Source organism: Megascapheus bottae, chromosome X, assembly GCF_031878675.1.
Source record: "Megascapheus bottae isolate mThoBot1 chromosome X, mThoBot2.hap1, whole genome shotgun sequence".
NCBI classification, from domain to species: Eukaryota; Metazoa; Chordata; class Mammalia; order Rodentia; family Geomyidae; genus Megascapheus; species Megascapheus bottae.
Window position 1 is genome coordinate 30,423,895 of NC_143547.1, and position 22,125 is coordinate 30,446,019.

At 46.2% G+C, this 22,125-nt stretch overlaps 1 protein-coding gene across 1 annotated transcript; it reads left to right on the forward strand.

Moving 5' to 3' along the window:
* The first annotated feature begins 366 nt into the window (after window positions 1-366).
* Ppp1r3f (protein phosphatase 1 regulatory subunit 3F) lies at window positions 367-21,899 on the forward strand. The gene is made up of 4 exons (XM_090327205.1): window positions 367-1,367; window positions 15,222-15,277; window positions 15,791-15,870; window positions 20,147-21,899. Exons 1-4 carry the CDS (start codon window positions 367-369, stop codon window positions 21,446-21,448), a joined length of 2,439 nt encoding a protein of 812 aa, XP_090183331.1. The 3' UTR covers window positions 21,449-21,899.
* Window positions 21,900-22,125: the final 226 nt, after the last annotated feature.

The window sequence follows — 22,125 nt, forward strand, 5'->3', positions numbered from 1 at the left end:
TTTTCCCCGCTGCTTACGCTACCGATTCCATTCAGCTTGCATTAGTTGATCCACTTCTCTTTGCATCCTGGGTCCCACACCATCCCTACTCGCGCCTCCCCATTGATTCCCTGATCATCTCGCCTCCCACCCCGCCCACTCTCGGTCATCTCCATTGGCTGCGTGCTTTGGCTCTCCAGTCACCCACTCACGTCACCAGCGCGCCGTTACCCATTGGCTTTTTGCTATACCAGTCTTCATCTTGCCGCCTACGCCCCCTTGAGCCCTACCTCCCCGCGCTGGCCTTCCCATTGGCTGCTCGCCTCTTTAGGCCCTGCCCCTGCCGGTCCTGCCGCCGGTGCCGTCGGTGCCGCCGCCGCCGCCGATATGGCGCGCACGGCCCCTGTGGAGCCCCTGCTGCGGCATCCTGCGCCCCCCTCGCCAGCGGCGGGTGAGCCCCGCGCCTCCGTCGAGGCCACGGTAGCCCCGCGGAGGGTGCTGTTCGCCGACGAGGCCCTGGGGCTGCCGCTGGCACAGCTGCGCCGCTACCGGCCGTGGGGCGGGCCCGGGGCGGGCAAGATGGCGGCGGCGGCCGGGCAAGATGGCGGCGGCGGCGGGGCTGACGAGGACGACGATGGCGAGGATGGGGATGAAGGGGAGGAGGAAGAGGAGGCCTGTCCCGATCCCTCGCCGCTATACCCCGTCCCCGCTGGCGGGGGGTTTTACCTGGTGCCCACATTTTCGCTGCCGCCTGCGCCAGGCCGTCTGGAGCGCTTGGGGCGCGTCATGGTAGAGCTGGAGGCGCTGCTGCCGCCTCCTGGAGCGGTTCCCGGGGGTGCCGGGGTGTGGGTGCCTGGGGGGCGCCCGCCGGTGCTTCGCGGGTTGGTACGCGTGTTGAATCGTTCCTTCGAGAAGGTGGTGCACGTGCGGGCCTCACACGACGGCTGGGCTACGTTCTGCGACCACCCAGCGCGCTACGTCCCGCGCAGCGCACCTGGGGCAGGAGCGGGAGGACCAGGAGCAGGAGACCACATTCTGGATCCGGGCCTCGGCCTGGGCCCTGGCCAGGCGTCCACCTCCTCGCCCGACGACGGCGGCCGCACTGACCGCTTTGCCTTCCAGCTGCCCTTTGCTGAGGGTGCGGGCGATGGGGCGCGCCTTGACTTCGTGGTGCGCTATGAGACCCCCGAGGGCACTTTCTGGGCCAACAACCACGGCCGCAACTATACAGTCCTGCTCCGGATCGCACCCGCTCCCACACCCACTGATGCTGAAGGGCTGACCCAGCAGCCACAGCTGCAGCAGCTGGAGCCACAGCCTGAGTACCAGGGTCCTGTGGAGGCTGAGGCCAGGCAGCTGAAGAGCTGCATGAAGCCGGTGAGGCGCAGGTAATGTCTGCCAGCGCCACCTCCGCCAAACAAGGGCTGTATGGTAGAGTGGATGACAAGCCTCCCGGCCCAGGAGCCCATCAGGCCTGCTCCCCAGGACAGGGAGGAGGGTGCATTCAGTCCAAGAGTAGTGGATGACAACTGTGCTAGGCATTGTTTTTAATTCCTGGGGTTTCATTCATTTGTTGAGTTCCACTGTAAAGCCCCCAACAAGAGACATCGTCCCTGCCTTTAAGGATCATGAAAAGCCTCTTTTGGCAGATAGTTTGAAAAAGCAAGCAAGTGAGCAGAGAAGATGAATAGGATATGGTTAGTTGTTGAGAGGAAAGGAAAATGCAATAAGATACTAGTTGGGAGGAAATAGCACCTTTAGACATGGTAAGGGAGAGCCTTCTGGGTAAGGCTTGGATGGTGTGAGTTACATGAGGGGGAGGAGAGAGAGAGAGAGAGCATGCAGAAAAGGGTACAGCAAGGATTCTGAGCAAGTGCCCTTTGAGTCCTGAATGATTAGGAACAGGTATATGTATGTATTAAAGGAAGCTGTTCTAGGTAGAGGGAAAAGATCCTGAGGTGGAAATTGAGCTTGCTGTGAATGATGAACAGTGTGCTGGATTGGAGAAGTGTGATGTGACATGGTAGTATGGCCAAGGACCTTGCCAATGGGCGGGTAGGGAATCTGATTTGCATTTGACAGCAGGAAATCAGGCTTCCAGAGGTGGCAAAACTGGTTGAGGAAGTGATGGTGCATGGCTTTTACATTTCAGCCATGTCTGACCTTGAAGCCTAAGTATGCTCTTTATTGTTAAATGTTCTTATCTAGTCTGAAGCCTCCTGTAGGCACTGAGGCCATTTGGAAGGATGCAGTATTTTACTAGAGGCAGAATGAGATGGGATGTGAACTTGAAGCTTGTGTCTGTTGATTTTCTTTTTGGTGGTACTGGGTTTTGAACTTGCCCTCATACTGGCCTGGCAAGTGCTTTGCCAGTTGAGCATACCTTCACTTCTTCATGTCCCTCCCTTTTTATGCTGACCCTGGGGCTTGAACTCAAGGCCTTGGAACTGTCCTTGAGCATTTTTTGCTCAAGGCTAGTACTCTACTATGTGAGCCACAGCTCCATGTCAGCTGTTTTGTGTGGTTGACTGGAGATAAGGGTTAAAGGACTTTTCTGCTTGGGCTGACTTTGAACCTCTGTCCTCAGTTCTCAGCTTCTTGAGTAGCTAGGAATATGGGCTTGAGCTACTGGCACCGGCTGTCCTTTGTGCTTTTTAAAAAAATTATTATTTATTTTTTTAACATTTATTTATTTATTTGTCAGTCTTGGGACTTGAACTCTGGGCCTGTGCACTGTCCCTGAGCTCTTCAGCTCAGGGCAACTGTCCTACCCTTTGAGACACAGCACCACTTTCAGTTTTTTTCTGGTGGTTAATTAGTCTGACGGACTTTTCGTGCCTGGGCTGGCTTTGAACTGCAGTCCTCAGATCTCAGCCTCCTGAGTAGCTAGGATTACAGGTGTGAGCCACCAGTGCTGGCTCCCTTATAATTATTGTTTGTTTGTTTTAATTTTTTTCCTACAGCTCCCACAAACCATTCAGGGATTTGGAGAAAGAAAGAACTAGTTACATCCCAGGAAATCCACATGCAAGAGGTGTTTCTTTGGTTTTTTTTGGTGAGATTTGAACTCTGGGCCTGGGCGCTGTCTCTGAGCAATTCAGCTCAAGGCTACTGCCATACCCTTTGAGGCACAGTGTGAGCCACTAGTGCTTGGCTTTTGTTTTGTTTTAAGTTTCCCCTATTATGCTATGAGTTTCTTCAAGGGCAGCAGTTGGTATGTAGTCATCTCCATCAAAGCTGGGGATCAATAGATTCTCCCTAAAATTGCCCTGTTCCTGGGAGGACTGGAAATGGGAATGGAAAGGGAAAATGCCTTTTTGGCCCTAGAGTCTGCTTGAGTAGAAGCTGCTGGCTTCAGCAGGGTGTGTGATCTGCTGGTCCTGGTAAGCTCTGAGTGTTTTAGAAATGTCTTACTTTTCACCTAGTGAGCAGAAGTGCCTGAGTAAGTGAGCAAGCAATTAAGCACCCACTTATCAACCTGACCCCAGCCAGTGCTTGAGATTTAGTTGAAAAGAGGAAGGCAGCCTGATTTTTTTTTTGTGGGCCAGTCCTGGAGCTTAAATTCAGGTCTGAGCACTGTCCCCTTAGCTTTTTTGTATAAGGAAGTTTCTGTGCCACTTGAGCCATAGCTCCACTTCTGGCCTTTTGCTAGTTAATTGGAGATATGAATCTCATGGACTTTCCTGCTCAGGGTGACTTTGAACTGGATCCTTAGATCTCAGCTTCTTGAGAAGCAAGATTACCTTTTTGAGCCACTTGTGCCCAACATGCCCTCCCCCTGTTTTTCTCTCTCTCTCTCTCTCTCTCTCTCTCTCTCTCTCTCTCTCTCTCTCTCTCTCTCTCTCTCTCTCTCTCTCTCTCTTTTTTGTTGGTCATGGGGCTTGAACTCTGGCCTGGATGCTATCTCTGAGCTCTTCAGCTCAAGGTTAGTGCTTTACCACTTGAGCCGCAGCATCACGTCCAGTTTTCTGGTGGTTAAATGGAGATAAGAGTTTCCCGGACCTTTCATGACCAGGCTGGCTTTGAATCAATCTTAGATCTCACCTTTCTGAGTAGTTAGGATTTCAGGCGTGAGCCACTGGCGCCCGGCCCTTTTTTTCTTTTTCTTTATGTTCCTTTGAACATAAATTATGGCATCAGATTGCCTGAGTTTCACTCCCAGCCCTGCCATTTTTTGACTGTTAACTTGGCCAACTCCCCCAACACCATCCCAGTATGGGGATGAATTCAGCTTTGTGTTCTCATTTGGCCTTTTCTGCTGGTTAACTGGGGATGAGTCCCTTGGATTTGTCAGTGTAAGCTGGTTTGACCCTTGATTATCAGATCTCTACCTCTTTTTTTTTGCCAGTCTTGGTGCTTGAACTCAGTGCCTGAGCACTGTCTTTGGACACATTATGCTCAATGCTAGCACTCTGTCACTTGAGCCACAGCGCCACTTCTGGCTTCTTTTTAATATGTGCTACCCAGGTTTCAAACCGAGGGCTTAATGCATGCTAGCCAAGCACTCTTACCACTAGGGTATATTCCCGGCCTAGATCTCTACCTCTTGAGTAGCTCGGATTATAGGCATGAATCACTGAAGCCTGCTCTTGATCAGCTCTTAACAGCACTATGCCTCACATAACTGTTCCTCAACTACAAAATAGGTAATTATGGCTATTTCACAGGAGGTGTAAAGACTCTTAGAACTGAGGCCAGTTCAAATTAATGCCATAAAAGTATTAGGTAGTATTAATATTCAGGTTTTCAATGTATACTTCTTTTGAGACCTCTTCTAAATTCTCATCAACTGTGTGGCCTTATCTCCCCCTTCTCATCTGCTAAAGGGGGAGTGATGATCACTGTGTGGTTGTGCTGGATGTAGCAAACATGAACATAGGTGGTAGCTGTGAAAGATAATGGTGGTGAGAGGGCCAAGGGCATTCTCTCAGAGGCCAGCTTAATGTACTGTGTGCTGTAGGTGCTGCAACTACCCACAAAAAGAGAGGCAAATGGAGTTCAGAGGGACTATCCAGCTTGCTCTAAGTCACTCAGCTAGTGACTGATAAGAAGAGAAAAAATGCTAGAGACATTGTTTATGAAAACAGTACTGGTCCTCTTGAAGGGCTAGCCGTTCTGAGGGCAGATTCTGTTTTTGTTTTTGATGTGTTTGTGTGTTTGTCTGTCTTGGGGCTTGAACTCAGTGCCAGGCACTGTCCCTGATGTGTTTGGTTTTGTTTTTTGTTTTTTTTGGTCAGTCATGGGGCTTGAACTCTGGCCCTGAGCGCTGTCCCTGAGCTCTTCAGCTCAAGGCTCTGGCTCTACCACTTGAGCTATAGTGCCACTTCCAGTTTTCTGTGGTTATTTGGAGATAAGAGTCTCATGGCCTTGGCTGGCTTTTCACCATCATTCTCAGATCGCAGCCTCCTGAGTAGCTAGGATTACAGGCGTTAAACCACTGGTGTCCAGCCAATGTTAGTCTTTTTTTTTGTCCTGTTGGTCATGGGGCTTGATCTCGGGGCCTGGGCCCTGTTCCTGAGTTCTTTTACTCAAGGTTTGTGTTTTACCACTTTGAGCCACAGCACCACTCGGGCTTTTTCTGTTTATGTGGTACTAAGGAATTGAATCCAGGGCTTCATGCATTTTAGGCAAGCACTCTACTACTAATCCATCCCAGCCCCTCTTTGAGCCTTTTTGCTCAAGACTAGCACTCTTACCATTTGAGCTATAGTTCTACTTTTCCATTTTGGATGTTTATTGGAGATCAGAATCTCATGGACTTTTCTGCCAGGGCTGGCTTTGAACCACAATTCTCAGATCACAGCCTCCTGAATAGCTAGATTACAGGCATGAGCCCGTGGCACCCAACTCCTACTGCTTTTTTTCTTTTTTAAAAAAATTATTATAAAGGTGTTATACAGAGGTGTTATAGTTTCCATTTATTTATTTTTTATGTACTTTTGCCAGTCTTGGGGCTTGAACTCAGGGCCTAAGTATGGTCCTTGAGCTTTCTCAAGCCTAGCACTCTACCACATGATCCACAATGCCACTTCCACCTTTTTCTGTATATGTCAAGGAATCAAACCCAAGGCTTCATGCATGCAGAGCAAGCACTCCACCACTAGGCCACAGTCCTGGCCCATAGTCTTTTTTGTTTGTTTGTTTTGGATTTTTGTTTGCCAATCCTAGGCCTTGAACTCAGGGTCTGAGCGCTGTTCTTGGGCTTTCTCAAGGCTAGAGCTCTACCACTTGAGCCACAGCACCATTTCTGGCTTTTTCTATGTATGTGTGTTACCGAGGAATTGAACCCAGGTCTTTATGTATGCTAGGCAAGCACTCTACCACTAGGCAAAACCCCAGCCCTCATTTTTTTGCCAGTCCTGGGCCTTGAACTCAGGGCCTGGGTATTTTCCTTGGGCTTTCTCAAGGCTATAGCACACTACCACTTGAGCCACAGCACCAATTCCAGCTTTTTTCTATGTATGTGTTACCAAAGAATTGAATCCAGGTCTTCATGCATGCTAGGCAAGCATTGTACCACTAGGCCAAACTCCCAGCCCCTGGCCCATAGTTTTTATAAATCAAGTAATGAGTACATTTGTTTTTGGACTATATTACTTCTTTCCTCCATAATTTGTTTCCTGCATAATTTGTTTTCAACATAGTATCTAGTGAGTCTTTTGCCTCTTTTGAGTACTTTGCTTTATTGAGGTGTACTAACATCAAGTGTATTGATCCTCAGTATGTGCTCCATGGGCTTGTACCGCTGCAAGCACTTAGCCACCACTCAGATCAAGGGGTTGAGCAGTTCCAGTGCCCTAAGAACTATCTTCATTTCTATCATTTTTCCCAAACTGTCATCCTTGCCAGCTCTCGTGAGAGCCCAGTCTATAAGATGTGACAGTTTGGGTAATGGAGTTTGGTCATTTTGGATAGTGTGAAAGGAAGAGAACAGAAATCAAAACCTTACAGGGCCAAGGTGGGTGGGAAGGGTGTTTTTCTTTTAAAAATACATGGGTGGTTTTAAGGAGAAATTGAAGCAGCTCATTTAGGAATTGTTTTGGTAGCTGGCCCCAGGTCTGTGGTTCCTAACGTGACTTGTGATATTATTTTAAGTGGGCAGATGGCTTTTTGATAGCTTCTTTATCTTTTGATCTCAGCTCTTGCAAAGAGGAGGCTGGTGCTCATTGCAAGATCAGCGATAAGGTTTTCTTTGTAGTTGGTGGCTTCCTTGGCGAGTACATTTCAACTTATTGTTTTAAAACCTGTGTGCTGCTGGTGACTTGGAGTGCTATGGAAGAACAGCCACCCCCAGCGTTCCAGCCCAGAAGGAGGCCTGCTGTAGAGGGCTTTGGAAATTATTTGCTGCAGGCCTACTGTGCACTGGGCCACATCTGGTGGGGATGAAGTCTGGGTGGTGGCCATGGGGAGGTAGTTGAGAAGCTCAAATGCTTTCCTTGGGGTACAAGACTAGACTTTTGCCATGACTTAGGCTTAGAGACAGTTCATTAACACGTTTTGTTGAAGGCTTACTATGTGCTGGGCATAGTGCTAGGTTCAAGCAGGGAAAAAGAGATACAGTCTGATCCCAAGACACCCAGCAGCTTGTGAGGGAGCCGAGTGGGAGGGCAGGTGTGGGAACTCACCAAGCCACGTGCTTTTTACCAGGCACTTACCTGAGTATTTTTGTACAAAATTTGATTTACTCCTGACAGTGGTATCTGTAAGCTAGACTGTTTTTAATCCCTCTTCCTGGAGGAGCAAACTGATGTTGCCAGAGTCCAAAGTTCTTAGGCTGGTATGGCGAGGAATCCTCCAAGTCTGCTTTGACTTAACACTGGGAGAAGATGTCTTATTCCTCTTAAACAAATAAAGACTAAAGTCTAATGTGGCCTTCAAGCACCCTTTACCTCATCCCTCAATCTGACCCCTGTTGGCTAGGCTTTCCTTAACCTACTCTCTGTTACTGAGCTTCTGTCACTATAGTCTTCTGTTACTCCAGAGGGTCTTGCTCTTTTCTGCCTTTGGGCCTTTGCACATTGTCTTTCCTTCACTAGGTATATGTGTCCTGTACTCTTCACTGTCTCCTCAGTGAATCTCATCCTCCTTAACCTTCTCAGACCTCTTAGGTTTTTTTATGATAGTGCTGGTTGGTTTGCCTAGCAGGTAGGTCCTGTTACAGAATACCACAAAGCCCAGCACATGAGCCTTGCCTCAAATTCAGGATTCTCTTCTACCTGACCTGGCAGACCTCCTATAGATTTGTGGGGAGTTTGTTTCTTTGTTAATCCACTCTTCTCTTTCATGTGACTTTTTCAAATGTTCTTTACCTCTGATTTCCAGAAATAAAATAGGAACCATAAGAACAAAATTGTCTATAATTTTAACAATCAAAGGCTGTGCAGACCTCCCCACTATTGAGTTACATGCAAGGAGAGACTCCTACTCTCCTCTCAGGTCTGTTCGCCCTCCAATGCTTTAGGATCCTGGTTTCTGCCACTTAGTTCAGAATCAAACATCACTGATACCTTTTTCTGTCCTGAAAGTTTTTCCTGTTTTTCTCACATAGCCCTCTGTTTTGATAGCCTCAGACCAATGCCTTGCTCTCTACTGAATCACCTCTGCCTTCTGGGCTTGACCAGTACCTCCTCACCCTTGTCTTTTCCTCTGCTGGGCCTGCTTGGAGAATTTCTGGCACTTCCCTATTTAATTACTGGACTTGTCAGCCCCCTGCATGGAACTCACTCCATAGGGGGTATGTGGTTTTCTTCTTGAAGTGGCTGACCTCTTTTTAGGGCTCTCTTCAGCCTTGGGGTCATATTTGCTGCCTTTCCTCAGTTCTGGTCCTTTTCTGTCTCCTTGGTCTTTGTTTTGGCTTCCTGTATTCTAACTTGATCTCTCTATTAGACTAAATCCCAGAGATGCCCCAAACTTTCCTCATTTAAAGCTACCTTTGTTTCCTCCTTAGACTCCTGAGCAGTCTCCTTTTCTCTTTCTTTCCTTCCTTCCTTCCTTCCTTCCTTCCTTCCTTCCTTCCTTCCTTCCTTTCTTTCTTTCTTTCCTTCCTTCTTTCTTCTTTCTTTCACTCTTCACCTCAAGGTTACTGCCCTACCCCTTGAGTTACAGCTCCACTTCCGGTTCTCTAGTGGTTAATTGGAGCTAAGAGTCACACAGTCTTCAGTGCCTGGGCTGGCTTTGAACCACAATCTTCAGATCTCAGCCTTCTGTGTAGCTAGGATTAGTGAGCCATGCGCTCAGCTACCTCTTTTCAAACATACCCTTCACCCATTTCTTCCTGTCCTTATCACCTTTCTGATCCCATGGTGGTCTGTGTCAGGGCCCATTGTTCTAGGCAATCTTTGCTTTTCTAAAGACTATGACTTCAGTTTATAGTCAGCCCTTCACTAGGGGATTACTGGATGACTGCCCTGCTAGACTGTAAACTCCGTGAGGGGTAGGGACACAGTCTGCTTTTGGTCACCACTGTATTCTCACAGGCCTGTCATGGTGCCCGGCACTTAGCAGGTGCTCAATAAATGTTTGTTGAAAGAATGAGTTTGAGTATTTTTTAATGTCTTTTCCCCACACCAAATTGCAAGCTTCTTCCTAGTTGGGTTTGTTCACCCTAATGTCTCCAGGCCTGGTGCACAGTGAGGGAGGCCTGAGTACATTTTAGGTGGATGAGATCCAACTTGATATCTAAGGTGGTAGCCTTCAGGGCAATGAAAAGAAAGGGGGTGGGCTGGGTCCTCTGAGGTGTCTGGAGAGAGAATTCAATGTAAAAGTGATTGATCCCCTTTTATTCTGCAGAAAACTCAAATATTTCCTGGGTAAGGATGTGACCTGAGGCCATACCTGAAAAAGCAGAGCCCAAATCTGAGTCTGCATAGTTGTGTTCTAGTATCCCAATTCCTAACTCCTATACTGGGATGGGTGATCTGTCTTACCAACTGGGTACCACTGGGCAAGTTCCTTTCCTTTTAAGAGCGTAAGCTTACGTTTCCCTCAGTGGCAATTTGGAAGGAGTTACTGCTAAGCATTTCACAGGTGTGTTTCAAATATGTCTATTAATAGCTTCAGAGAGACAGTTATTACTGTTATCCCCTCTTTAGAGATGATATGGCACAGAGGGGTTAAGTAGCTTGTCCCAGGTGACCTAGTTGACAAGTGGCAGAGCTGGGATTATTTGAAACTGCATTTCCTAACCATTTATTGAGACGTAAAGTCAATTTACTAAGTTCTAACACTTCAAAATGGAATAGGAAGCTGGGTGCTGGTGGCTTATACCTGTAAATCCTTATTACTCAGGAGGCTGAGTTCTGAGGATTGCAATTTGAAGCCAACCCAGACAGAAAAGTCCATGGGACTTATCTCCAATTAGTAACAACAACAACAAAAGCCAGAGCTGTGGCTCATATGGCAGAGTACTAGCTAGCCTTGAGCACAAAAGCTCAGGGATAGTACCTAGCCTCGAATTCAGGCCCTAGGACCAGCACAAAAAATGGCATATAGTAAACATCAGAGTATATCACAAGATACAATAAAGGTAAGTATTGTTTCTTTCAAAGGACAACTGTTCCTGAGTTCTATATATGTTTGTATATTCACATGTATGGGTGTACTAGGTTATGAGGTACAGTGGTTTTACTGTTGGCCATAGCCAGAAGAATTGTCACTAGGATAAAAAAAAACTCATAGCAGATAAACTGCTCTCTTCTCCCACCCACTTGCTGGAATGTCCACAAGTTCTAGTTGAGACTGATACATTTGAGGAAGGCGAGTGCCCTACATTACTTGGCTTTCTCAATTGCCTTCAAACCCTATTCTTTTCAGAAAGCACATGCCCCCCCCCACTGGGGAACTGGGATTCCAGGTATTTGGGAGGATGCTTCCTGTAGCTACCTGCACCCTGAGAGTCAGCATGATCAGGTCTCCATGAGAGCTACGTGCTGCTAGGTTTCCCTTCGTGGTTCAGTGCCTGACCCACTTTGGGCAAAGTTCTTTGCCACCTAGGAGGTGACAGTGATGGCAATGTTGTGATTGCTTTGAGTTTTACTGTGCTTTTCTCCATAGAGCTTGTCAGCCTTCTTCAACTCCATCTTTGGACATTTGTCTGTCTCAGCCTTCCTGGGCTGGGGCCAATGCTACCTCTTCCCCAAATCTCACTCCATAGTATCAGATACTGTCTGAGGTCAGCATCCATTGAGTTTCCTGGTGGCAGCAGGATGTTGATGCCCATTAGCAAGACCCTTTCTAAGCTTGATTAGTGCTCACAGGTACCCAGATGCTGTGTTCCAAGGCATTCCAGTACTGTGTACCCTGGTCCATCTCTGTCCACTGCCCTTGAGAAGATGCCATGTGAAATTTGTGGGACTGATACCTAAAGAGCAGGTTTCCTCTCAAAAATTCACAGGCACATTGTAGGTACAGTTTTGTTCTTAATCTGCCTCCCCATTTTTCTAAGAACTCTTCTTCTCTGTTACTGATCAGTGAGTTCAGTGAACACTTGTACTCAATTTGTTTTACTGTCCTTATTTCCACTGTAGTCATAGTTGTCTCCATTTTTTTTACTGTAAAAGACGCTTCAAGGATATGTACAGAGGATGCATTTTAAATGTAATATTTTGTGAGCCCACAGGTTTTTTTTGTTTGTTTTGTTTTGTTTTTAATTGAACATGGGGCTTGAACTCTGGGCCTGGGCGTTGTCCCTGAGCTCTTCAGCTCAAGGCTACTTCCTTACCCCGGGAGCCACACCTCTACTTCTGGTTTTCTAGTAGTTAGTTGAAGATTGTCTCACAAACTTTAGTGCCCGGGCTGGCTTTGAACCATGATTCTCAGATCTCAGCCACCTGAGTGGCTAGCATTACAGGCATAAGCCACTGCACCCAGCAGCCCACAGTTGTTTTAAATTATTTTTTGTCTTTTTTGATACTGGGAATCAAACCCAGGATGTTGTACTTGCTAGCCAAATACTTTGCCATTGAACAATATCCCATACCCAGTTTTAGATTTTTTTTGTTGTTGTTCTTTTGTACCAGCACTGGGGCTTGAGCTTAGGGCCTTCTACTCACACTTGGCTCTTTTTTTCTTCCCCCCTCTCACCCCATCGGTCATGGGGCTTGAACTCAGACTCTGAGCTCTGTCCCTGAGTTCTTTGCCCAAGACTAGTGCTCTACCACTTTGAGTCACAGTTCCACTTCCTGTTTTCTGGTAGTTAATTTGAAGTTAGTCTCACAAAGTTTTCTGACAAGGCTGGCTTTGAACCTTGATCCTTAGATCTCAGCCTCCTGAATAGATAGTATTACAGGTGTGAGCCACCAGCACCCCACTCTTGGTTCCCCCTCCCCTTTTTAGACAACGATAGTGTTCTGCCACTTGAGCCACAGCTCCACTTCCAGCTTTTTGCTGGTAGATAAGAGTCTTATGGACTTTTTTGCTTTGAACCTCAAATGTCAGAGCTCAGCCTCCTGAGTAGCTGAGATTACAGGCATGAGCCACCCATGCTGAAAAACATACAGTTTTAGACACCACCTTCAGAGTGGAGTCTCTTTGAGGTAGAATGTAGATACAGAGACATATATAGTTCTTTAAGCCACATTTTTTGCATTTTTGTGAAGGCTTTCAGATGACTCAACATTTATAAGAAGGCGCGCAGTGGAGGTGAACAGTAATGGTCTGTTCCTCCTGTTTTCGTCCTGATTTTTCTTAGAGGTTGAGAGACCAATTCAGTTGCTTCTGCTGACTTCCTCGATTTTAGGATGGTCTCAAATGCTTGACCTGATTTTTCAATTCCCTTTCTTGCCATCTTTTGTTGTTGAAGTGATTTTCTTGAGGGCTAAGGGACTCTTGTCATATTTTTCTTTTCTTCCTGTAGCTGTACTAAGAGTCCTTTTCCTGCTGCTGGCTACTTCCCAAATTCTCGTTTTATCCTCACATCTATGATGGTAGTAGGTTTTAGAAGCCTAAAATATTGCACATCAAGATTGCACCGAATGACAAGGAGGTGTGCCCAGTCTTGTCCCTGGAAGGGCTTTCTGTCAGTTCAAGACTATTCTTGAAGAAGCTTGTTTTAGAGAATCCCAAGATTTTTTTTAAATGCCAAGATTAAAAACAAAATAAAAAAATAAAGTCAGTACCATCCAGCAGAAATTTTAGTAAAACACAGGTCCAAAACTTGGATTTCAGACCCACTAAAGGAACCGGACAATTCAGACAGTTAGTTTTGAACTTTACTTTCTCAGCTGTAATGTGCTGGACTTGCTGGCTGGGCTCCCAGAATTATTTACCGCAAGCCACGTAGTATTTTGATTCAAATACCTCTCATGACATGCATGGACTACTGAGAAAGACAAATTTTCCCTTCCAAAGTTCTGGCCTCTAGATCCATATACCTGGTTCAAGCTTCTTTCCCCAGCACACGAATGAAAGTGTCATACAGCTCTTGCCTCGTGGTCTTCTAGCCATGTGTCCCAAGAAGCTAGAGAGACTGGAAATGAATATGTAGACAAAAGGCAGGTCTAAAGAAGCCTTAGTGAAAGAGGACGGGAAAATCTTGCCTATTACTATTCCTCCATCTACTTCTAGATTGGGTTGGAGATGGTTTTAGGTAAGACTCTAATCTTCCGCCTTCAAGGAACAGCAACTTGTTGGTTGAATACAGAACTCCTGGGTTGTGATCCTGTTTCTGCATGACCTTGGACCATGTCCTCAGCCTCTTTCATCATCTGTAAGATAAGAAAAATAGTAATGCCTACTTCAAAGGATTAAAAGTAATTATCATGTGTCTGTGTGTGTGTGTACATGTATGCCAGTCCAGGAGCTTGAACTCAGGGCCTTGACATTGTCCCTGAGCTTTTATGCTTAAGGCTAATGCTCTACTACTTGGGCCACTGGTCCATTTCTAGCTTTTTGGTAGTAAATTGGAGTTAAGAGTCTTGCAGACTTTCCTCCCCAGGTGTCTTTGAACTGCAATTGTCAGATTTTAGCCTCTTAGGTAGCTAGGATTACAGGTGTGAGAAACCAGTACCCAGCCAAAAGTACCAATCTTATAGGATACTGTAAAGCTTAAATTAATATATTGATGCATGTGGAGCTTACCTGACATACTCATCTGCTGATAACATTCTGTTTCTGTGGAGATAATTAAATGGTTTTGTAAAGTTTCAACTATTTCCACAAATATTAAGTGTTTTGCTGTCTCTTAGGAAGAAAAAAGTCTAAGTGGTTGCCTCAGCCTCTCACAGATTTCTAGATATTTCATTAATATTTCCCTCATTTGCCTTATCTATAGATATTAGATACTTGTGTAAGAGTAAGGGCAGTGATTTCTCCATGAGGAGAAGTCACATCTGGCAGAATCAAGCAGAATCAGGTCAGGGATTTGACTTGGCTTGGTGAAAGAGTAACACAATCAATATGTCCCACCCATTTAGTCCTCACCTTTGCAGCCCTTGATGTCTGACTTTCCATCTCCATTTCCCTTGACTCCCCTGTATTGATGTACACATCCTGGTTTTCCTGTACTGCCTGATGCTTGTGAGGAGGTGTTACGACCTTGTAAAAGGATATGATAATATAAGAGAGCTGGTACAGGGAGCGAGTCTTCTCTAACTCCCTTCCTATTCTCCATTTCCCCCCTCTCTCTGCTGCTTTTTGTATCTGACAGCCTTCATCATCTACTCTTTCATAGAAAAGAGGGCTTTCATCACAAGCAGAAACAGATCCTAAATAAATAAATGATCCAAACATGTTGATAAAACCTTGCCCAATGCTATTTGTTGACGTTTTCTTTGTGATCAAATAATAGAGGAAACAACCTGGCTACTCAATAGGAAGGGAATGGCTACGTAAATTATGGCAAGCCCATATGATATAAGCATTAAGCAGCCATTTTCAATGTTTGCAAAAGCCTATAATGATGTTTCTTACTGTTAAATGGACAAAACCAGCTGTGAATGCGTGTCTGCAGAATCTAAATGGTTTCAGAGAATGTCTGGAATGAAATTTTCCACATGGTAACAGTCATTGCCTCTGGCTGATGTGTGCTTGTTTTGCATCCCACGTCTTTAGATTTTCCTGTATTTTGTAAGCTTCCTACAATGGGCGTGTAGGACTTACTTGATCAAGAGACAAAAAGAGGCAGAAGAGTAACAGCAGCCGTCAGGTAGAGAGGGGCCACCACAGAGGTGCAGAAGGTACCTACGGGTGGTAGAACTGATCTCTTAGGACGTCAGATCTATGTGCTCTTCTTCTCTTCCCTACAGGCCTCATGAGGAGGAGCTGAAGATGAAAAGCATGGATGATAATACCTCTTCTATGGGTAAGTACTTGGCAGCCTTTGGGATGTCTACCCACTTTTTATATCTGTGTGTGTGTGTGTGTGTGTGTGTGCGCACGCGTGCACGCGCATGTGCACAATTGAACCTAGGACCCTGCATATGCTAAGTAAATACTCTACCAATGAGCTATATACTCACTGCCCTCTTGTCTTTTTCTTCCCATTTCTTTCTTCCTTAGTCTCCTATGGTGTAGACTACCACAAAGATTCGACTTTCAACTAGCCAGACTAGCAGATTTTTTTAATTTGGGTTTTAAAATTTATTATTATTAAGTAGTTGTACAAGGGAATTGTAATTATAAAGAGTGTAATTTTTATTGGACAGTATCATCCCTTCCTTTTTTCTTCCCCATTTTCTCCCTCCCATACCTACCTACCCACATACTTCAATTTTTAATATTGTACATTGAGTTTATTAGCAGATTTTTAAAATTACATTAGGCCTATTTGGTCACCAGGCATTTCCCAATATTTCTTCTTTCTTCTCTCCATCAGAGTGTCTTGATGTCCAAGAGTTAGTGGGTCCCCTGGTGGCCCCCACCCCACTTCGCCCATGGCCCCAGATGACACTTCAGGTAAGCAAGCTCTTGACCTCTTTGGATAGAAAGCCCTAAAAAGAGGTTCACCTTGTGACCATAGCTGGATTTAGTGGCGGGTCTATCTAGCATTGAGTCTACCGTCGTTGAGAAGGAAAGCCAGAAGGTGATAGTTAATGGGGGATAATGTGACTGGCTTGGACTTAGAGAAATTTCATTTGTTAATTTAGCAAATATTTAGAGACTGCTAGTTATGTGTTTCTGGAAACAACAGAGAACAAAAACAACTTCTGCCTGGGGCATATGTTTCTGGGGTAAGAACTGATCAGATAAAATATATGGTATTGCAGGCATGTATTTTTTTAGGCAGTACTGGGGTTACTCAGGGCCTTGTGCTTGCTAAGCAAGCTCTCTTATCACTTGAGTCAGACTTCTAGTCTCAAATATACAGTGTTTTAGATGAAGATGACTGTTAATAAGAGGAGGGAGGAAGAGTAGTAGAGTGGAGTGAGGCAAGAGCAGAGAATGGAAGCATGGGGAGACATTTGTGACTTTAGATTGGGGGTCTGCGAAGGCTTTAGTGTTAAATGAGATTTGAGGGAAGATCTGAAGATTAGAAAGCAAGCCATGTAGATAACTAGGAGAAGAGCATCCCAAGCAAAGGTGAACTGCCTGAGGTTGGGCCATGACTAATGTGCATTAGGATTGGTCAGGAGGCTAATATGGCGCAACAGAGTAAATGGACAGGGTGGTAGGAGGTGAAGCCAGAGAGGTGATGGGTGACAGGTTGGGCAGAGTCTTGGAAATCAAGGCGAGGACCATGCATTTTGCTATGAGATGGGGGCAGGGGAGCCACAGGAGAGGGCTGTGAACAGTAGACGGCCATGATCTCCTCTAGGGAGATCAACAGGCTTCCTCTGGCAGCTGCACTAAAAATTCATTATTGGTGGAGGGTGAAGACAGGGGCACTGGAGAAGAGGCCACTGCAGTAGTCCAAGCTAGCTGTGACTGTGGTAGCAGGGGAGAAGGAGGTATTCTAAAGATGTATGTTATTGTAACTTATTATAAAACTTTTCACATACATATCTATGTAAGAAAACAAAGCAAGTGGTTATGCCTGAAGGAGGCTAAGGTATGAGGATGGCAGCTTCAAAGCCAGCTCAGGCAGATAAATTCCTGAGACCCTTATCTCTAGTTAACCGGGAAAACACCGAGGGGTGGATCAAGTGGTAGAGCACATCCATGTTGAGCAAAAACCCAAGTGAGAATGGGAGTTCCTGACTTTAAGCCTGAGTAAATAAAAAAAAAGAAGAAAAAGAGGGGCTGGGAGTTTAGCCTAGTGGTAGAGTGCTTGCCTAGCATGCATGAAGACCCAAGTTCAATTCCTCGGTACCACATGCATGGAAAAAAGCTGAAAGTGGTGCCGAGGCTCAAGTGGTAGAGCTCTAGCCTTGAGAAAGCCCAAGGACAGTGCTCAGCCCTGAGTTCTATAATGAATTTGCAAGTACCATCACCAATATTCATGTGTCCCTTCATACCTCTGCTTGTCCTTTCCTTTGTCTCTTTCCTTCTTTCTCTCTTTCTCTTTCTTTTTTCTCTCCTTCCTTCCTTCCTTCCTTCCTTCCTTCCTTCCTTCCTTCCTTCCTTCCTTCCTTCCTTCCCTCCTTCTTTCCTTCCTTCCTTCTTTCCTTCTTCCCTTCTCCCTTCTTTCCCCTCTCCCCCTCTCCCCTTCTCCCCCTCTCCCCTTCTCCCTGCTCTCTCCCTTTCTCCCTCTCCCTCTCTCTCACCTCTCCCTCCCCCCTCTCTTTTTTGGTTCTAGTCCTGGGGCTTGAACTCAGGACTTGGGTGCTATCTCTGAGCTTTTGTGCTCAAGGCTAGTGCTCTACCACTTGAGCCACAGTTCTATTCCAGTTTTCATTCTTTCCCCCAGTCCTGGGGCTTGTATTCAGGGCCTGAGCACTGTCCTTGGGCTTTCTCGAGGCTAGCGTTCTGCAGCGTTCTGCCACTTGAGCCACAGCACCATTTCTGGCCATATATATATATATATATATATATATATATATATATATATGTGTATAGTTTTTGGTGGTGAATTGGAGGGAAGACTCTCATGGGTTTTCGTGCCCAGGTTGGCTTTGAAGTGTGATTCTCAGATCTCAGCCTCCTGAGTAGCTAGGATTACAGGCGTGAGCCACTGATGCCAGCCCCTCCATTTCTTAAAGAATTATTTTGGGAAATAAAGCTAGACATCATTCCATTGATGAGTTTGTATCTTAGAAAAGAAAGAATTGTCAAAACAAAGCTAAACAAACCCCAATAAACTATTGTAATCAGATCTCATAAAATTAATATTTCTTTTTTCATCAACCATATTGCTAACACTCAAATTTCCTTATATGTGTTCTGGGATCTAAACAAATTCGACACCTTGCAATGGATTAATTTATCTCTTCAGGTTAAAAATACCAGGGCTTGAACTCAGAGGCCTCCCCACAGTGGCACTATAATACTTGAGTCCAGCTCTGATTTTGGCTGGTTAATTGGGGATGGAGTCTCACAGACTTTACTGTGCAGCCTGGCCTTGACCCTTCATATTTCAGCTCTCTGTCTTCTGAGTAGCTAGGATAACATGTATGAGTCACACACTACTGACTTCTTCATATTGTGTGTGTGTGTGTGTGTGTGTGTGTGTGTGTGTGTGTGTGTGTGTGAATCCTGGGGTTGAACTCAGGTCCTGGGCACTATCCTCAGCTTTTATGATCAAAGTTAGCACGCTTACACTTGAATCACAGTTTCATTTCCTTTTTTTGGTATTTATTTGGAGATAAGAAACTCATAGGCTTTTCCTGTTCTGTCTGGTTTTGAACCATGACCCTCAGATCTCAGCCTCTTGAGTATGTAGGCTTATAGGTGTGAGCCACCAGCTCTTTCAGATTTGTAAAGATCAGCCATCACTTTCATTCCTTGTAACTTTTGTGTCCTGTACCTGAAGCTTGCACTAGGGCCTGAGCACTGTCCCAGAGCTTTTGTGCTCAAGGCTAATGCTCTGCTCTTTGAATTACAGTTCCATTTTGGCTCTCTGGTGGTTAATGGGGGATAAGAGTTTTTTTGGTTTTGTTTGCCAGGTCTGGCTTTGAACTGCAAACCTCAGATCTCAGCCTCCTGAGTGGCTAGGATTAGAAGCATTAGCCATTGGTGCTTGGTTCTTGCAGTTTTTTTTAAAGATACCCCATTTGCCTTCTAGAGTTTTCCATAATTTGAGTGTGGATGATTGGATACAGGTGGAGATGTGTTTCTTTTTTATTTGTTTCTTAATTTTATTTAATTAACTTAGTTCTTCATTGTTACATTTAATTAATTTAATTTGGTAGACCATTACTTCTGTGATATTCAATGTGATGTTAATTTAAGTGGAATTAACTCCTTTTAATTCTACTATTCCCATTAACTGAAATTTGTCTCCAAAGAAAAACTACCCACACCAATTGCTTGATATATAGTTTATACAAAAAAGCTGTATAAATATTTAATTTCCCCTCTTTATTCACTAGCATTTATTTATTTTTTATGTGGTCATTTTCTTTTTTTTTTCCTTTTTGTCAGTCAGTCCTGGGGCCTGAACTCAGGGCCTGGGCACTGTCTTTGAGCTATTTCAAGGCTTGCGCTCTACCACTTGAGCCACAGCACCATTTTTGGCTTTTTTGTGTATGTGATACCAAGGCTTGATGCATGCTAGGCAAGCACTCTACCACTACACTACACTCTTGGCCTCACCAGTATTTGTTAAAAATGATCTCCAAGATGACCTATCAAGATTTTTGAGTTTTGTTTGTCATGAATTCTAAACATATCTGGTGACCTTTGATGCATTACATTTATTTTATTTTGATGCTTACATTAAACTATCCCTGGCCAATAAGAGATATTGGGGCTTGAACTCAGCCTGATGATATATCTGAACTTTTTTGCTCAAGGCCACCACTCCACTTCCTGCTCTTTAATTGGAGATGAGAATCACATGGACTTTCCTGCCTGAGTTGGCTTTGACCTGTCATGCTCAGATTGCAGCCTCCTTTGTAGCTAGGATTTATAGATGTGACCTACCAGTACAGAAATGAGTTTTCTTTTTTAATACGCATGACTGTCTTTGGCGTTTAGAGCCTTACAGAGGGTGCTTTAGTTGTGCATATCAGAAAACCCCTATGAGACTAGGTGTGGCTCTTATCAGTTTCTACTATCTCTTCTTGTCTCTCACTTCCTCTAATTTGTTCCCTTCTCATTCTCCTCCCACCCCCACCCCTCCCCATGGCTCCAGGTTTCTGAAGCAACAGGAATTGGCAACCCCTCAGAAGAAGATGACATCTCCAGAAGGAGCCCACCAGTGATTTTTACAGAGGTCCTCCAGGCACCAGCCATCAGGATTCCTCCCTCCACTCCTCTCTTTGGCCTGGGTGGCTCCCCCAGAGATCAGGCCTCTGGGCCTGATGCCAGTGAAGTGGCCACTGGGCCATTCTTGGAGCCTAGCCACCAACAGGTGGAGGCCTCCTGGGAAATGTCAAGTGAGAGTGGAGGGGGTCGAAAGGACCCCATGATGGGAGCTATTATGGATGAACCTACTGGGGGTCTGGAGGTCCTGAGTGGGTTGGAGGAGCTGCTTGGCGAAGACACCATTGATCAGGAGCTGGAACAGCTCTATCTGTCCCACCTGAGCCGCTTGCGGGCTGCTGTGGCTGCAGGTGCAACAGGGGGTGGTGGGGAGGGCCCTACAGATGGGGGACTATCCCCTAGCCATCCTCTGGGCGTACTCACGGACCGAGACCTGATCTTAAAGTGGCCTGGCCCCGAGCGGGCCCTGAACAGTGCCCTGGCCGAGGAGATCACCTTGCACTACGCGCGACTGGGGCGTGGTGTGGAGCTCATCAAGGACACTGAAGACCCTGATGATGAGGGGGAGGGTGACGAGGGACTCGCCATCACTCCTTCCAGTCCTGAAGGAGACAGCCCCAAGGAATCGCCTCCAGAAATCCTCTCTGGGGCCCGCTCTGTGGTAGCCACTATGGGAGATGTGTGGTACCCATGGGCAGAGGGCCCTGGATGTGACAGCTCTGTGGTTTTGGGTACAGAAGGTCCAATCCCTGGGGATCCAGAGAAAGGGATGGGTAAGGATATCAGCTCTTTCTACCCAAATAGAGCTGTAGGTGGGGTGATCAGATCTTCAGGGGAGGCCGGGACAGAGGCCGGAATGGAGGTCACCACTGAGTGTGCAGGTAGCTCAGTTCCAATGTCTGGCAAGGAGCCAGCTGTTCCAGTCCTGCAGGAGCAGAATTCCACCTCTCTTTGTCCTGTGGGGGCTGATGTCTGTCTTTCTAGTGTGGCAAGGTCTCATGTAATTTCCCAGGATGAAGAAGGTGTAGGCCCAAGTCTTGAGTCCCCCAAAAGGTCTCCCACCCCTGAAGCCTGTGCAGAATGTGGGTGTGGCTTGCCTTCTCAGCTCAGGGGCCCCTTAACCCAGACTCTGGGAGTCCTGGCTGGGCTGGTGGTGGTTCCTGTGGCTCTAAACAGTGGTATGTCCCTCCTGGTGCTTGTGCTGTGCCTCTCTCTGGCCTGGTTCTCGTAGGAGTTGCTTGTGGGATCAGCAATAACAGGCTCCCCCCGTCCCCTTCCCCACTCTCTGGGGTCTGGGGAGGGTCAGTCCCTCCACCCCCCAGAGGGTTGACATGACATGTATGGCCTGCACAGTGGAGGACCTTGGTCCTCTGCTTCCAAGAGTAGTTGACTGGAGAGAGGCCTTCCCCTTTCTCCAGGGATGGTGGATTGAGTGAGTGAGAACTTTTAGAATGGAACCAGACATGTCCTTCCTCCCCCACCCCCATGCCCCTGAGCCTGTATTTATTTTTGTATAATTCTCTGGATGAGGGAGAGTGGTCGTGAGCTGGTCTTGGGGCACAATTACCCAGAGATATATTTATTAACAGCCAACCTGTGCAACCTGCTGGAGCTTTATTTTTAATTTAATTTATATAGAGTACCTATTATTATATGCCACAATAGAGCTCTATGAGAAATGATTTGTCTTGCTGTGCAGTAGTCTCCTGTTTGGGCCTGAGTGTGTAGGGTGGTCATGTTCCAGGGGGAAGAAGATTATGGGGAATGGGGGGGGGTAGACATGGTTCTGCCTGTTGCTGCCTCTTAAATGTGTCTTTGAGGATCTGTTGTCTCCTCACCTCACGGTCCTAATACATGTGGTCTTGTGGTCTTTTTACAATCTGCCTATGGGAGCCTGCCTCTGTGTAT

What these genes read in the sequence shown, in the direction of transcription:
- Ppp1r3f (XM_090327205.1), top strand. Translation starts at nt 367, where the DNA reads ATGGCGCGCACGGCCCCTGTGGAGCCCCTGCTGCGGCATCCTGCGCCC. An exon ending in ATGAAGCCGGTGAGGCGCAG is followed by an intron (nt 1,368 to 15,221) that starts GTAATGTCTGCC and finishes TCTTCCCTACAG; the next exon opens with GCCTCATGAGGAGGAGCTGA. An exon ending in GGCCCCAGATGACACTTCAG is followed by an intron (nt 15,871 to 20,146) that starts GTAAGCAAGCTC and finishes CCATGGCTCCAG; the next exon opens with GTTTCTGAAGCAACAGGAAT.